A 16435-nucleotide genomic window follows, 5' to 3' on the forward strand; every position below is an offset into this window, starting at 1 on the left:
ACCACTAGTAACTGAACTCCAGGATGAACATTTCCCATCAACCACCAACCTCTGTCTTCCTACAGCGAGCTAAAGATATAAAGATTTTGATTTCCCTTTAAGAATGGTGTTCTTGCAAATTGTCCTGATGAATACAAGATAAATGGCTTTGGGGAAAAAAGAAAGGTGCCTCTCTTCTCAGCAATACTCAAAAAAAAATGTAAATACAGTGTTGTTGGGAGGAGGGATGCTGGTGCCCAGATGCAGAATTCCTTAAAAAAAAAAAATGGCAACATGGAAACTTGATAAAAAGGTATCTAAAAAGTACAAAGTACATCGCTCATTAGATTTTATAAATAAAAGGAAATGAATAGAAAAGCAAAACAAATAAAAGAAGAAGAAATGTTCCAAGCCACTGTTAGAATCTAATTGGAATATGAAAAACATCTGGGTGACAGGCGTCAAAGGGCGAATTTTAATAGGACAGAAATAATGACAGGGATGAGAAGTAGGACTACCCTCCTTGAAACAGTGAAGAGGAGAACTGATGCAAGTTTAAAAGTCAGGAAGGAGTTCATAAACAAATTGACCCACTACCAGTTGGAAACAATTACAAAATTTAAAATCAGATTGGCGAAGCAACCGAAAAGATAAAAAAGAGAAGGGGGTCAGCCTACAGCAGGAGGACTGCAGCGGTTCAATAAGGCAGCTCACCACCACCACCTTCTCAAGGGCAACAAGGGACAAGCAAGAAATGCTGGCCAAGCCAGCGACACCCACATCCCAAAATGAACTGAAAAAAGTATGTACAGTTTGAATTAGAAATGCACTACCTGAAGGGATGTTGGATACAGATTCAGTTGTATGTTTCAGTGTCATGTTGACAGGCTGAGCGAGTGGGAAATTGCACAGAAGATGCAGGTTAAGTGGATGTATAAGAGGCTGGCCACTTTGATAGCGAAAACAGGAAGGCAAATGATCTAAATGGCTGGATGATATTAGACCTGGATGTTCTCACCGAAAGCATGTAGGTATAGCAGGGGTTGATGGTGGCAAATGGTGTGCTGACCTCCCAAGTGAGAGAACTCAAATACAGGGGTAAGGATGCCTTGCTACAATTATACAGGGCCTGGAATAGTATTTGGTTTTGGTCTTATCAGAGGAATGATGTTCCTGCTAAAAAGAGGGAGCACAGCAAAGGTTTACCAGACTGATTCCTAGGTTGGCAGGATTGATGTACGAGGAGGGATGGAGTTGGGTGGGGTTATATTCACCACAGTTCAAAGATACTGAGGGGGGTGGAAATCTGAGACCTATAAAATTCTAACAGGACTAAACAGGGTAGATGCAGGAAACATTTGCACAAAACACAGGGTCACAGTCCAAGGATATTTAGGACTGAAATGAGGTCATATTTCTTCAGAGTGCCGTGGGCCTGTGGAATTTGTCACCACAAAACTGTACAATTCCACACCATAAAAGAATATAGCACTTGGGGCCAAAGGGATCAAAAGAATGTTGGGGTGGGAAGAAAGAGAGCGAGAGCGAGAGCGAGAAGCAGAAACAGGCAGAGTTGGATGATCAGCCATGATCATAATGAACAGCAGAGCAGGCTCAAAAAAAAAAGGGCTGAATGGCCTACTCCTGCTGCGGGAAGGGGCAGATGTGACACCTCTGTGTTGTACTGTCGTTATTTGATGGCCTACTTCACTGGTGGTGTTTTAGGCATAAATATTGTGGGATCATATCACTGTCTAGTTTCCGTTCTCATTAAAAGGAAACACTTCCTAAACCATTACATCGCATTATTACTTTATGGTGTCGGAGACCTCGGCAGGTGTAAGCAGCAGGCAGACATGTAGGAAGTTTACATTTCTTACACCACAGGCCAGCTTTCAGCGTGTCTGAGAGCCGGACACACTTCAGTTTGACCTTTACCCTATTCCAAAGCCACTGCCATGATTTACAGGATTTTGGTCCATTTTAATCAGGGTCTCATTATCACCAGTAGTAGTAGTAGAAGAAACTTGTATAAACAGCCCAAAATAAGGAAATCCGATTGATCCACTGACAGAAGGGCCAGTCAGTGCATGACACAGTGTGAGGCTAATTGGGAAAAGCACTGGAAGCACTTTGTAACAAAGAAGTCAGTTGATGCGGAATGCACTGGCTCAAAGTGGTGGAAGCAGATGCATTTCAAAAAGAGAATTGAATATATATTTGAAGAGAAGGTGTGAGAAAAATTTTAAACAAAGCATAGCGAGAAAGGAGAGGGGAGTGGGACTAATTCATCTTGTTAAAGAGTTTACAGAGGCACAATGGGTTGAGTGGTCTGCATCATTGAAATCATTGTTGTACAGGAGAACACTCATTTCAACAGGTTATGTTCAATCTATCAGATATTCTTCACTTAGCATTCAACTGACATTTTGTACACAATTTTCAAACAGACCACAACTTTTATATCCATTAGATTCTACATTAGACAGTCCTCAGGTTGCAAACTGGTTCTGTTCTGGAGTCCATTTGCAAATCTATTTGATCACACAATGCAGGACAACATAAAAAAGGAGCAGTTAAAAACTGCAAGAACTGCGATTGCCATAAATCAGAAACAAAGATAGAAATTGCTGGAAAAGTTCAGGTCTGGCAGGATCTGTGGAACCGAGGAAGGGCCACTCGACCCGAAACATTAACTGATTTTTCTCCACAGATGCGGCCAGACCTGCTGAGATTTTCCAGCAATTTCCATTTTTGTTAAAGGAGCAATTCATAAGTACAGGAAATATTTGTATGTCAGATCTTTAGAATGACGCCCCTGTTCAAGATCACATTCGTAGGTATTCTTTCAATATGTCAGGGACCCCTGTACTAATTACAATGGAATAAAAATGATTCCATCACACTAAATTTGGACAGCACAAAAAAAAAGTCACTTACTTTTCTGGAAGTATGCAGCAAGACACATCCAGCATTGTCATTCTCTGTAAAAGGGTAAAAGGTTTACAGATTACTAAATCGTGGAAACATTTTTGGGTTAGTGGAAGGATTAGATTTTTCATCAAAACCTGTGGAAAATTAGCATTCTGAAAATAACAATTCACTGGATTCATTGAGTAGGAGAACTCTGTTTCAATCTCAGAAATGCTCTCAGGATGTCAGTGCTAACATTTGGAGGTCAGTGATATACCAAAAGTTCTCTGTCCCTCCTTTATCCTCAGATTACTTTTCATGCTAGCAGCTGCATCTGGATTGGTTGGTTTCATCTTCATGATCTCGGCAAAAATTTATAGCATTAAAATTTATGGTTACAAATACTTAAAATTTTAATGACAACTGGTTGGGGCGGATGATCAAACAGACAAAAGAAAACAAACAAAACAATCTTGACTTTTGTGACTTCTCTAGTCGCTGAAAAGAGAGTTTGTAATCTTAGAATTACACTTCATCATACATTAGACAGCAAACTCCTACACATTCTGATCTAAAAGAACTAGACCTACACAAAGTATTAAAACTGAGAATTGAACACTGAACGGCATCTATATCCTCGAGGAATTCCACAATCATATTGAGATGCTGGCATCATTGGCTAGACCCAGAGGGCAGTGAAGAGTGAACCACGTTCTTATGGCTCTGGATCATACGTAGGGCCAAGCAGTCAAGGTTGGCAGATTTCTCTCCCTAAAGGACATTAAGTGAACCAATTCTATGCCAGTTGACAGTGGTGATGTGACACCATTAATCTGGCTTTTTAATTCCAGGTTTCTATTGGAATAGAAATTTCACCATCTTCTATAGGATTCAAACCCGTGTACTTGAATCATTAGCCTGGGGTCCTGGATTACTCGTCCAATGACATTACTGTTACGCCACTAGATGGTCGACACAGGCAAAGTTCAACATTTCAGAGCAGATCTGACTTTATCCCACCCTTTAACCTCACTGAGACACAGTCAAAAGTTTGTTTCAAAAAACTTTTGTCCTTCAAAACAAAAAAAAGGAAATCTGCCTATCCTATCCGGTCTGGCTTTCACATTACTCCAGAACTACACCAACATGATTGACCCTAAACTGCCCTCCAAAATAGTTGAGAAAACCACTCCAATTCATGGGCAGTTAGGTATGGGCAAGAAGTGTTAGCCTTACCAATGACGAACAGATTCTACGATAGGAATAAGAAACAAACAGAAATACATTGGAATAACTATCCAGATATGGATGTTCCAATGTATAGTCTTGAGATCAGGGCAATGGAATACCCAATCCAGTATCATCACTAAATACTAGAATTTAAAAAAAAAGAAAACAAAAAAAAGAGGAAAGTACTAAGCCTCTTAGGTTGAGTTTCTCCAACATTTACCTTTCTTTCTCGGGGTGAGTAGGGATTGGCAAGATAACGTTTATTGCCCGTGTGCCAGAGATGTTTAATAAATAAATTTGGAAGTGAAGCTCTACATTGATGAATCTGGTATGGGGTAGGAAAGGTTTAAAAAGAGAACCACAACTCTCTTATTGAGGTATTTCTTACAGGATTTCTTACAGGATAATTAGCGAGTATTGGCATAAATACAAGTGCTGGCTAGGAAAATCGGAGAATTTCCCCTCTGAACTGTGTCCCAGGTGCTCTATCAACTGCTACGGGTGCCATTTAAACATGATTGAGATCTCACATCCCACTCCACGTGCCACCAACAAAGTCTGGGCACTTATTAAAAACAGGGCAGCAGCTTTCAAACAACGTACCTCGAGTTCAACATCACCCTTCAATAAATAATCAGACAACTTTAATAAACACACGAACAGTCAATCAATGAGACATTCTTCCAGAAGGAAACGGTTACCAATCCAGAGTGCACTGATATCAAAGTTTTAAAATAGGTTATCCGATGTAGATTCTGGGTTAGCATTGTGTCCATGGACATAAAAAGACCCGAAGAGTCAATATAAGGAAATGCAGCTCCATTGTGTGCAGAATTATCCCCATTCACCAGAGACCTATTGTCTATAACAGTACTCTCAGAGGGATTCCTAGGCGCCACTTCCAGCTAGGTTCACCCATAGCCCCTTTCTATAGTTAACAAACAAGAATCTCTACATAGCCCCAAAGAACAATGGCTCATACAACACAGAGGCTTCATTCCAGTGGGATTTGTTCAGAGAGTCTGAATAATGCTCTGACATCCTTCTTTCTCTCGGGTTCACTATTCACTTTAAGTTATTTAAATATATAGTTTTCATTGAATCATCCTTTTAAATTAAGGGATCAACTCACCAAGCTCACTGCTTGTAATAAAAGACTTTGATCAATTAGTTGTTTTAACACTTATCCCCGTCTATCAATTTCTTATGCTCTTTGGACAAATAGTCCGGTATTGGAGTTTCATCAGGTTGACATCTTTTTATACATGCTTGGTACTGCTCCTGGTATGCCCTCCCACACTCCCCATTGAACCAGGCTTGATCTCCTGACTTGATGGTAATGGTTGAGTGAGGGATATGCCAGGCTATGATGTCGCAGATTGTGCTGGAGTACAATTCTGCTGCTGATAGTCCACACAGTGCCTTAGGATGCCCAGTCAGGAATTTCTCGATCCGTTTGAAATCTATTCTAATCAGCACAGTGGTAGTGCCACACATCATGTTGGCGGGCATTCTCAGTGTGAAGACAGAACTTTATAGTGGTCATTTCTATTGATACAGTCTTGGGTAGATGCATTGGTGGTAACAGATTGGCAAGGGGGAGCTCAACTATGCTATTCCTTCATCACCTGCCGCAGACTCAATCTAGCAGCTATGTCTGTCCTTTGGAACCCAACCAGCTCAACCAATAATACTGCTGCCAGCCACACACAGTGGTGAACTTTGAAGACCTCCACCTAGAGCCCTTTCCCATCCCTTTACCATCCTCAGTATTTTCGCAAAAGTAACGTCCAACGTGAAGGAGCACAGATTCATCAGATAAGTGGAATCTGCATGTGGTAATTCTTTGGCCCATTTTGACCCGATGCCAAGTATTTGAAGTCAAAAATGGAGGGATCCTAAGGAAGTTCCCACCCACTGTGCCTCCACCTCTGCTGGATCTGCCAGCGGACAGGACATATCCAACAATGGTGACAGTCCTGTCTGTGACAGGATGTTTAAGGTATGATTCCACACATTTGACTACATCAGGCTGCTGCTTGACTAGTCTATCAGGCAGGTCTCCCATTTTCGGTTGTGCTGGAACTGCATTTAGTGTTAGTTCGGCCACAGCTGGAGTATGGCATGTTCTTCTGGTCGCCACACTATAGGAAGGACGTAATTGAAAGAAAAATTACCCAGGATGTTGCCTGGGCTGGAGCATTATAGGCTGGCGTTAAGTTTCTTTAAGGCAGAGAAGGTGCAGTCTAAAAAACTTTGAGGGGCACAGATAGGGTAGATGGGAAAGAACTCTTCCCCTCCCTAGAAGGGCCAATAACAAAGAGCATAATTGAAGATAAAATAAGTTAGAGATGTGACTTTTCTCCTCACATTTTGAGAAGTTATTAATTGGCTTTGGTAGCAAAATTTCCTGCTTTGAGTTCAGCCCACGTGTAGAGCTGCCATCACAATCTCATGGGTGGGGTGGGAGATGGTGATTGCACGGAGACAGTGCAAAAACCCAAGTTCATGTCCCTTTTTGTAACTGTAATCACCGGCTGGAAAGTACCAGTGGGTACAGAACCAGTTCAGATGTAATGACCCCATAATGACTCTCCTGACACTACCCATCTGAGCTCAGTGACAAACAAACAATGCCAAGGAGACACTGGAAAGTGGGATTACAATAAATGGATGTTCGATGGCTAGTACAGATGCTAATAGGCTGAAAGGCCTCTTTCAAATTTTAGAAAGTCAAATGATTCTCTAGGGTAGTTAACTCAAGGTACACACAGATAGGAAGCTGGGGCATTTGGGTTACACAAAGAGGCAGCTGGGAGGGCGAATCACAGATATTTGATTTACACATTTGCAGTTGACCTGGCATTGATCAAAGGGACAGGAACCCTCATATAACAGAAAACGAAGTTAATCCACATTCTTGCCTAGGATACAAGCACCACATCCTTCACTCACCTTCTGCTTTTGGCTTCAGATCCACGTTCATATTGACATAGAATTGGAGGCTGTCTTCAGACATGGTAGAGGCATTTACTGTTTCATAAGTTTCATCTGCCCCTTGCCCTTTGCCCTCACTGCTGTCTTCTTCACGATCAGGTTGCATATCATCTGAAACAAAACACATTTTCATCAGCGAGCTTCTCAAGGAAGGTAGCCCTGTCCGTGAGGTCAGTAGCACTCGAGAACAGCTTAATCTAGGAACAAGAAAACTCAAGTTTCCAATCAAGTGAACCAACTAGGGGTTGCCCACCATTGACCTAGGCCTGGAGGTGGAATCACATTACATCTTGGTGACAAATCACCCTGGTCCCATTTCTGCTATTGGTTTTTGATCAAAAAAGTTGCCCAAATTTCAGGAGCTCTCTCTAAAAAGTTACTCAAAAGAGCTTGAAAATATTTGTAGAAAATTCTCTTTAAAAAGAAATGCCTCCACAATTCAAAACTCTCCAAATCACCTCTCCTTCCCCGACCCCCCAATCAACCAAAGTTCCACGGATAATGGACAGAAGTAGTATTTAATAATGAAACAGCACTTTTAGTTTAACGAAACCAGCAACTGTACTTAACTGACCACTGTGGTCACAAGAGACCTCAGGCGCTCAGTTAATGGGGCAGAAATGTGTGGAGACAGTGGGCACCTTGGCTACGAGCTGGTGAACAGGCAAAAGACTCTTGCCAGCTCAAGGAGAAGGACCCACTGCACCTTGTGCCCCTCAGGTAGTTAGCACTCCAGCAGCAAGCTTCACCCTGAGGTTTAAAAGACCAGAGGATGAAAGGCCTGCCCTCAGGGAGCTACTCCCCAGAGGGCTGGGGCAACTCCTCCGCACTCAGCAGCGCCATTCGGAAGGAGGTGGCTGCTCCTGGGACTACACCACCCAAGGCCTCAGATCAAGGGGCGGGGGTAATGGGGTAGTAGGATGCAGGTATTTATGAGCGATGGCAGATTGGAGTTGGCAGACGTGAGGGACTGCGGTGGACAGGAGTTGGCTTAAGCAGGCCTTGCCGTTGCTGAGAAAGCGCGTGAGCAATTAGGTCAAGGTGCACTTGACATCCTTCTACTGCTGGGTAAACAGCGCTCTCAGCAGGATTAGGCATTCATGTGGACAATAACTGCATTAAGGTAGGAAGCATGTCCTCCAACTTCCAAATTTGTTCACAAGAACAATCCTGGAGAAGAAGAGCTGGTCACATGAGGACTGAGTCTATAACCTGATGGAGTTTTGAGGTATGAGGGGTGGATCTGATTGAAAACACACAGAATACTGACAGGCCTGAATACAGTGGAAGTAGAGAACACATTTCCACTTGTGGACAGACTAGGACTTGAGGGCACAGCCTCAGACTGAAGGAGGAATTTCTTCAGCCAGGGGGCAGTGACTCTGTGGAAGCCAAGTTGCAGTGTACTTAAGACAAAAAGAAAATATAGATTGGTTCTTGATTAGTAAGGGGAGCAAGGGTTAGGACGTGAAGGCCAGAAAATGGGACTCATCAACCATGACCAAATGGCAGAGCAGATTCAATGGACCAAATGGCATAATTCTGCTCCTATCTCCACATCTTAACGAAATTCCTCCTCTTCCCCCCGTGCCTGTCAACCTCCCTACAGGGGAGGGAACAGAATTATGCCTAATCTGCCCATTTCTTGCCACATTCCACCCCTCCATTTCTGGAGTGGGATACACCACAGCTCCATCTTCCAGAAAGACCAGTCAGTCAGGCAAGATTGAGGCCTGAATGTCTGCCATTTTGAAATCAGAAGACAAAGATCAGTAAGAACAGAAAGAAAAATGCCACATCTGGTTATGACAATGTCATTTCTGGAATTTTGGCCTTGACTGAAGCAGAGGGTCAAGTAGCTGATGCTGTGTGTAGATGGAGTAGTAACAGGATGTAATTGGTGGGAACATAGTCCTCTCATCTTTGCCAATCTGCAAGGCAAAGCCCAGATCAAGTAAAAACACCATTTCCTTCACTCCTCTCCCCATAAACAGTCACAATTAAATTTTGCACAATTGGTTAAAAAAAAGAGTACAAATGAAAAGCACTTAATCCTGGGGGAAGACAGCAACACTTGTGCTAACATGGAGACAGTACATATGCTTTCCTTTCTTAAAAAAAAAAGGCAGAAGAGCCCTCAAGAGAAGTGGTAGTTACTAGCCCAACACTGACCCAGAAGAACTGAGCTAAATTCATTGGTGGATTACAAGGCACTTTCAAGCTTGATAACCATACAAATCTTGGTAATTCACAACATATTTAAATATCCAAATTATTCTCCACAACAACAATGCCCTTTTTATTAAGAAAAAACAAAAAAAATCATTTAAGGACTGTGGTTTTGATTAAATATAGTTCAGTCTGCAGCCAGCTCTTCCTGTGCTACTAACCGGTTAAAATAAAACAAAAAAACACACACACACACACCACAGGCATACAGCAACATTGACACAGACTAACAAGGAAATGTTCTCTCTCGCTCCCTCCTACCCTCAAGGGAAAAAGCAAAAACCACACAAAAACAACACAGACAGGCTATTTGGCTTGCAATTTGTGTCACTCAGACTAAACAGGCCCAAAACAGAAGTGGCATTTGGCATTATTGTACATTACTGCACCCTTGTAGAGGATTGCTAAATAAACAGAAACTTTCCACAGTCTGCCAGAGGTGCTTAATGTTAAATTACACCAGTAGGGGGAATTAGATGTTACCTTCAGCAACCATCCAGTTCCACTCAATCACTCAACCCAACAGGCTTGTTTCTGTATATTTCCTGCATCCACCTTAGTCGATCAGATTATTTTATCCTAAGCCTTTCTTTTTCTCCAGAAACACAGCAATACTAATTTTGCCTCAGTTACTCACCATGGTGACATACGCTGCTGTCACTCTCAAGGTCACAGACTACCTTACATTGATATCCCTTAGCTTTAGGCTCTCCCGTTATTCTTAACATTGGAATTGAAAGTGTACAGTTGAAATCAGTTGCAAGTTACACACAAAAACAGAAGTTGCTCGAGTAATCCAGCAGGTCTGGCAGCATTTGTGACGAGAAAAGCTGAGTTAGTACTTCAAGTCCAGTGACCCTTCAGCAGAACGGTCCTAGCACAAATCCCAAGGAAACACCATTGGCTCCCACTGGTTCACTAATGCCCTTTAGGGAAGGAAATTTGCTGATCTGGCCTACATGTAACTCCAGACCCATAGCAATGTGTTGGACTCAACTTCCCAACGAATGCTGGCGTAGCCAGAAATGTCTGTGTACCACAAACAAATAAAAACATATTTCTGCCAGTTTGAGTAGCTATCCTTAAAACTGGCACTTAATTTGTCCTGTTCATGATTCGAAGCCTGCCTTATATATGGAAACTTATCACTGGCCTGTTGAGAAATTCTTTCACTTATTGGAAAAGGTAGATCACTTCGCATTAACTTTTTTTTTTTTTTTTAAAAAATGTTTCACGGGATGAAGGCATCACCGGCTAGGCGACATTTATTGCCCATCCCTAATTGCCCAGAGGGCAGATTAAGAGTCCACCACATTGCTGTGGGTCTGGAGTCACATGTGGGCCAGACCAGGTAAGGATGGCAGATTCCTTCCCTGAAGGGACATTAAATGGAGTACAGACATCCAGATTACATGCTGACACAATCTCCTTCAGTAGTCAGAGGAACAGCCAGTTATTATAGAATTCCTACAGTATGGAAACAGGCCATTCAGCCGACCGAGTCCGTACTGACCCTCCAAAGAGCATCTCATCCAGACCCAAAGCCCCACCCTCACTCTGCAACTCTGTATTTAATTTGGCCAATCCACCTAGCCTGCACATCTCTGGACTGTGGGAGAAAACCAGAGCACCCAGAGGAAACTCACACAGACAGACAGACACACAGTAAACCAAAAAGTAGAAACAAACCCATGTCCCCGGTGCAGCACAAACAGCAGTACCAACTACGGAGCCACCATGCTGCCCATCAGAGATTATCTCAGTGGGCTCATTTGCTTTACAAACAGGAAAGGGCACAAGTCAAGAAGCAGGCATTTGAGCAAAGTCAATTGATCAGCATGTACAATCCCCAGCAGACTCAATATTGTTTACATGCAGTGTGATGGAGTCTTTAAAAAAAAGGGGAACTGTCTGCAAACAGGGAATCAGGGTTACAGAAATTAAAAAAGGTGGGAAAGTGAAGTCAGATCAGCTAAGAGCTCGTTGAATGGTGGAGTAGACTCGATGGGCCTATTTCTGCTCTTACATCTTAGTTTTGCAACTAATATTCAGGGACAGAAAAATGTTCTTCTTTGAGCAGAAAGGTGGAAACAAAGAACCTCACTCACGCCAATATAGAGACTCTCGGATTAAAAATGGGGTCAGCAAAATTTCAAATTGCTGATAATTGTGCTTTGAATGCAGTCAATTGGATTAATTTGAACAAAGATTTCTCATTTAGTTTCAATTGATTATGGCTATGTTGGGAACCAAATAAAACAGGTCTCAATAACTAGAAGACCCATTGAATGGATGTGCTCAAAAAACACCGAGGTGATATACTGCTTTCTGGCTGACATCCTAATCACCTCCTGGTTAAATCAGCAAGCTAGAGTCTCCAATGATTCTAGGTCTAAAGCAGAAAAAGTTGTTCAATCATATTTTGGCAGAATTATAACCAAATCGAGTTGAATCAAAGAGTATTCCAGAATTCAGCCTACATATATTTGCTGCTAGTATTTTGTTGTTAATGTCAGCACACAAAATAGTAAATGACTCTTTAGTGACAAAGTACACGAGTTCATTAACTCCATCCAGTCATTAAATTGTCTCAACTCTCCATCCTTCCTCCTCACTATGCCTAGGCAGTTATTGGACTTACCTACAGTTGTGTGTGTGTTTGTGTGTGTGTGTACGCGCACGCACGCGTATGCGTATGCGTGGGGGGGGAGAAGCGGTAGAGAAAGAGCCTTCTTCCTCCCCCCACCCCATTTAAAACAATCTAGGAATTCATGGCAAACCAGAACACACAAGTATCTCAATGTCCCAAGTCTATATGCCAATGTGTTGAAGTCTGCCCAAATATTTGTACCAAACTATGTACAGTTTGGTCTCCTTACTCTCAAAAGGATGTACTGGCCCTGGAGGGGGTGCAGAGGTGGTTCACCATGTTGATTCAGGAGTTGAGAAGGTTGCCTTTCGAGTAGACTGGAATTATACTCATTGGAATGAAGAAGAATGAGGGGGTAACATATAAAATTATAAAAACAAAAGGTAATAAATAAGAGAAGCAGGGAGGTTGTTTCCACCGACAGGTGAAAATAGAACTAGGGGCATAGCCTCAAAAATTTGGGGGAGCAGATTTAGGACAGAGTTGAGGAGGAATTTCTTCACACAAAAAGGTTGTGAATTTTCAGAATTCCCTGCCCAGTGAAGCAGTTGATTCTACTTCGTTGAATGCTTTTAAGGCATAGACAGACAGATTTTTGAACGGTGAGCGGGCAGATAAGTGGAGCAGAGTCCACAAAAAGAGCAACTGTGATCTTGCTGAATGGCAGAACAGACTAGAGGGGCCAGATAGTCCACTCCTTTTATGTCAGTGTTCTTATTTGACTGGTCTAAACTTGTATCACCTCTGAAAGCACAAGGAATCAAAAGACAGACAGGCAGACAGACAAAGTCTTTCTGAAGTGTCATCCCAGATGATTCGAAACATTAAACTGTTTCTATCTCCACAGATAACTCCGCAGGTCTGGCCCTTCTTCAGTATTCTCAGCGTTTGTTTCAGATTTCAGGCATCTGCAGTATTTTGCTCTCATTGAGCAAAGATAGCCACTTTAGATATGGACTTCATTCCAAACCTTTTTTTTTTTTAAAAAACCGTATCTGACCACAGACCAACAAAAGATTTCTAGCTAAAAAAAAGATTGCCCACCAGTGTGATGCCATAACATTTTTGTCTCATCAATTCCTTCAAAGAATTCACTTCAGATGGAAAGACAGTAGCTGCTTTTAAGCTCCAAGCTAATAATTTAACGTAACGTGTTTCACCGAATATATGTAAAGCGTTTCCTAAGGATGTCAAGACCACATGTAGCAAATGTGATTGTTGGCACATTCCACATAAACACTTAGTACCCAAACTGTTAAATAGATGAACTCATTTTCAAAACAGCAGAGTGGCTCAGGGGTTAGCACTGCTGCTTCACAGCACCAGGGACCCAGGTTTGATTCCACCCTCGGGAGAGTGTCTGTGTGGAGTTTGCACATTCTCCCAACGTCTGCATGGGTTTCCTCTGGATGCTCCAGTTTCCTCCCACAGTCCAAAGATGTGCGTTATAGGGGAATGGGTCTGGGTGGGATGCTCCAAAAAGGTCAGTGTGGACTTATTGGGCCGAAGGTCCTGTTTCCATGCTGTAGGGATTCTAAGATCCCTAGTTTTTTTGTTATTCATTTGTGGGATGCAGGCGTCACCATCTATGCCAGCAATTTTTGTCCATCCCTAGTTGCCCCTTGAGAAGGTGGTGGGGAGCTGCCTTCTTGAACCGCTGCAGTCCATCAGCTGTGGGTTAACCCGCAAATGCAATTAGGGAGGGAATTCCAGGATTTTGACCCAGCGACAGTGAGGGAACAGTGTTATATTTATATTTCCAAGTCAGGATGGTGAGTGGCTTGGGGGAGAACATGGCAGTGGTGGTGTTCCATCTAGAAGGACAAGGACAGCAGACATATGGGAAGTGGTTGTGGGTTTGCAAGGTGCTGTCTGAGGATCTTTGGTGAACTTCTGCAGTGCATCTTGTAGATAGTACACACTGCTGCGACTGAGCGTTGGTGGTGGAGGGAGTGAATGTCGAGCCAGTCAAGCCGGCTGCTTTGTCCTGGATAGTGTCAAGCTTCTTGAGTGTTGTTGGGGCTGCACTCATCCAGGCAAGTGGGGAGTATTCCATCACACTCGACTGGTGTTTTGTAGATGGTGGACAAGCTTTGAAGAGTCAGGAGGGGAGTTACTTGCTGCAGTATTCCTAGCTTCTGGCCTGCTCTTGTAGCCAGTGTTAGTGTGGGGAGTCTAATGGAGTTTCTGGTCAATGGTTATCCACAGAATGTGGATAGTGGGGGACTCAGTGATGGTAACACCATCAAATGTCAAGGGACAATGGTTAGATTGACTCTTATTGGTGATGGTCATAGCCTGGCATTTGTGTGGCATGAATGTCACTTGCCACCCGTCAGCCCAAGCCTGGATATTGTCCAGATCGTGTTGAATTTGGACATGGACTGCTTCAGTATCTGAAGAGTCACGAATTGTGCAATGTTCAGCACCATCAGTGAACATCCCCACTTCTGACCTTATGATGGAGGGAAAGTCATTGATAAAGCACCTGAAGATGGTTGGGCCGAGGACACTACGCTGAGGAACTCCTGCAGGAATGTCCTGGAGCTGGGATGACTGACCTCCAACAACCACAACAGTCATTGTGGGTCAGGAATGACGCCAACCATCAGAAATTTTGCCCCTTGATACCCATTGATTCCACTCCGTGCACTCAGATCTAATCCTGACTTTGTCATTAAGCCTGCTGATAAAGGGTGGTGCTGTTGTAGTCTGGCATACTGACCTCTACCTTGCAGAGGCTGAGCACCAACTCTGATACCTCCTCCTACCTTCCCCTGGACCACAACCCCACCATGACACAGCAGGCCATTGTATCTACCACAGTAACTGATCTCATTTCATCTGGTGATCTCCACCCCCTCTGCTTCCAAGCTCAGCCCTGCACAGCTCGCAAAATTCCACAAACAGGAAAGTCCGGGCAGACCCATTGTTTCAGCCTGCTCCAGCCCCACAGAACTCATCTCTTCGTACCCTGACTCAGTCTTCTCTCCCCTGGTCCAATGCCTACCCACATACGTCCATGATTCCTCTGACGCCTTACGCCAGTTTCAAAACTTCTAGTTTGCCGGTTCCAGCCACCTCCTTGTTACCATAGACGAGCACCCGGAGGAGACCCACGCAGACACAGGGAGAACGTGAAAACTCCACGCAGACAGTCACCCAAGGATGGAATCGAACCTGGGTCCCTGGTGCTGAGGCAGCAGTGCTAACCACTGAGCCACCATGCCGCCCTGAGGAAGGCTTTGCACGGTCAACAGGGCTGTTTCTGCCGTTGTCTATTCTGGTGCCTAGGTTAATGCCAGGTGATCCATCCAGTTTCATTTCTTTGAAATTTTGTAGCGATTGGTACAAGTGAGTGGCTTGCTAGGCCATTTACAGAGGTCAATTGAGAGTCAACCACATTGCTGTGGGTCTGGAGTCACATGTAGGCCAGAACAGGTGAGGATGGCAGATTTCCTTCCCTGAAGGACTTTAGTGAGCCAGATGGGTCTTTCCCCTAACAATCTGCATTTTTAAAAAAATTATTGATTCAAATTCCACCATCTGACATGGTAATATTTGAACCCGGGTCCTCAGAACATGAGCTGGGTTTCTGGATTAATAGTCTAGCGATAATACCACAAGGCTATCACCTACCCCAAGTTCTAAATTTCTCCCACAAGAGGGAACATCTTCTCCATTTTACCCTGTCAAGGCCTCTCAAGATCTTATACGTTCCAATTAAGTCACCTCTTACTCCGAATCCTAGCCAATGCTAACCTTGCCTTTCCAAACTCTCCTTGTAAGGCAGCCCACTTATTCCGAGTATTAGTTTGGGAAGCCTTCCTTGAACTGCTTCCAACGTATGTACATCTACATTATAAAAAGGACACCAATGCTGCACAAAATACTTCATATGTACTGAAAACAAAAAAAAAGCTGGGAATCAAAACAGGTCAGGCAGCATCCATGGAGAGACAGAGCGCAAGCTGACCTTTTCCAGTCTAGATGCCTCGAAACATTATCCTGCTCCCCCTCTCCACAGAGCTGCCTGGCCTGCTGTGATCTCCAGCTTTTTTGTTTTCAGTACAGATTCCACCATCTGAAGTAATTTGCTCCTACTTCATATGCCCTGCATAAATGAAGCATAACCTCCCTACTCTAGATGTGGAGCTGTGCTCATAACGAAACAAACACTATTAGCTTTCCTGATTCCCTGTTGTAACTTGTATCATGCACTCAGTTCTTTTACCCTGACGCACTTAGTATGCTGCAATCTGCCTGTAAAGCAGAGTACAGGTGACAGTAATAACCATGCACTAGGAGGTTCAGAACCCTTTGCATCTCAAGAGTTCATTCTGGAGAAACAAAAAAAAAAGTTACATTTACCTGGTAGGAGGAATGGGGCCGAGAGAGCGAGAGAGCGAGAGAGCGAGAGAGCGAGAGAGCGAGAGA

The 16435-nt window shown here is 43.4% G+C and overlaps 1 protein-coding gene across 1 annotated transcript in view; it reads right to left on the reverse strand.

Annotated features, from left to right (window-relative positions):
• Positions 1–16435, reverse strand: part of slc4a11 (solute carrier family 4 member 11) — a 68193-nt gene that overhangs the window by 30063 nt on the left and 21695 nt on the right. The window contains exons 3-4 of the mRNA XM_048602048.1: positions 7078–7230; positions 2920–2963 (exon numbers count right to left, since the gene is read on the reverse strand). Coding sequence (XP_048458005.1) covers positions 2920–2963; positions 7078–7230 — 197 coding nt within the window. The remainder of the gene's footprint in view (positions 1–2919; positions 2964–7077; positions 7231–16435) is intronic.

This window comes from Rhincodon typus, chromosome 1, assembly GCF_021869965.1.
Source record: "Rhincodon typus isolate 14 chromosome 1, sRhiTyp1.1, whole genome shotgun sequence".
Taxonomy (NCBI): domain Eukaryota; kingdom Metazoa; phylum Chordata; class Chondrichthyes; order Orectolobiformes; family Rhincodontidae; genus Rhincodon; species Rhincodon typus.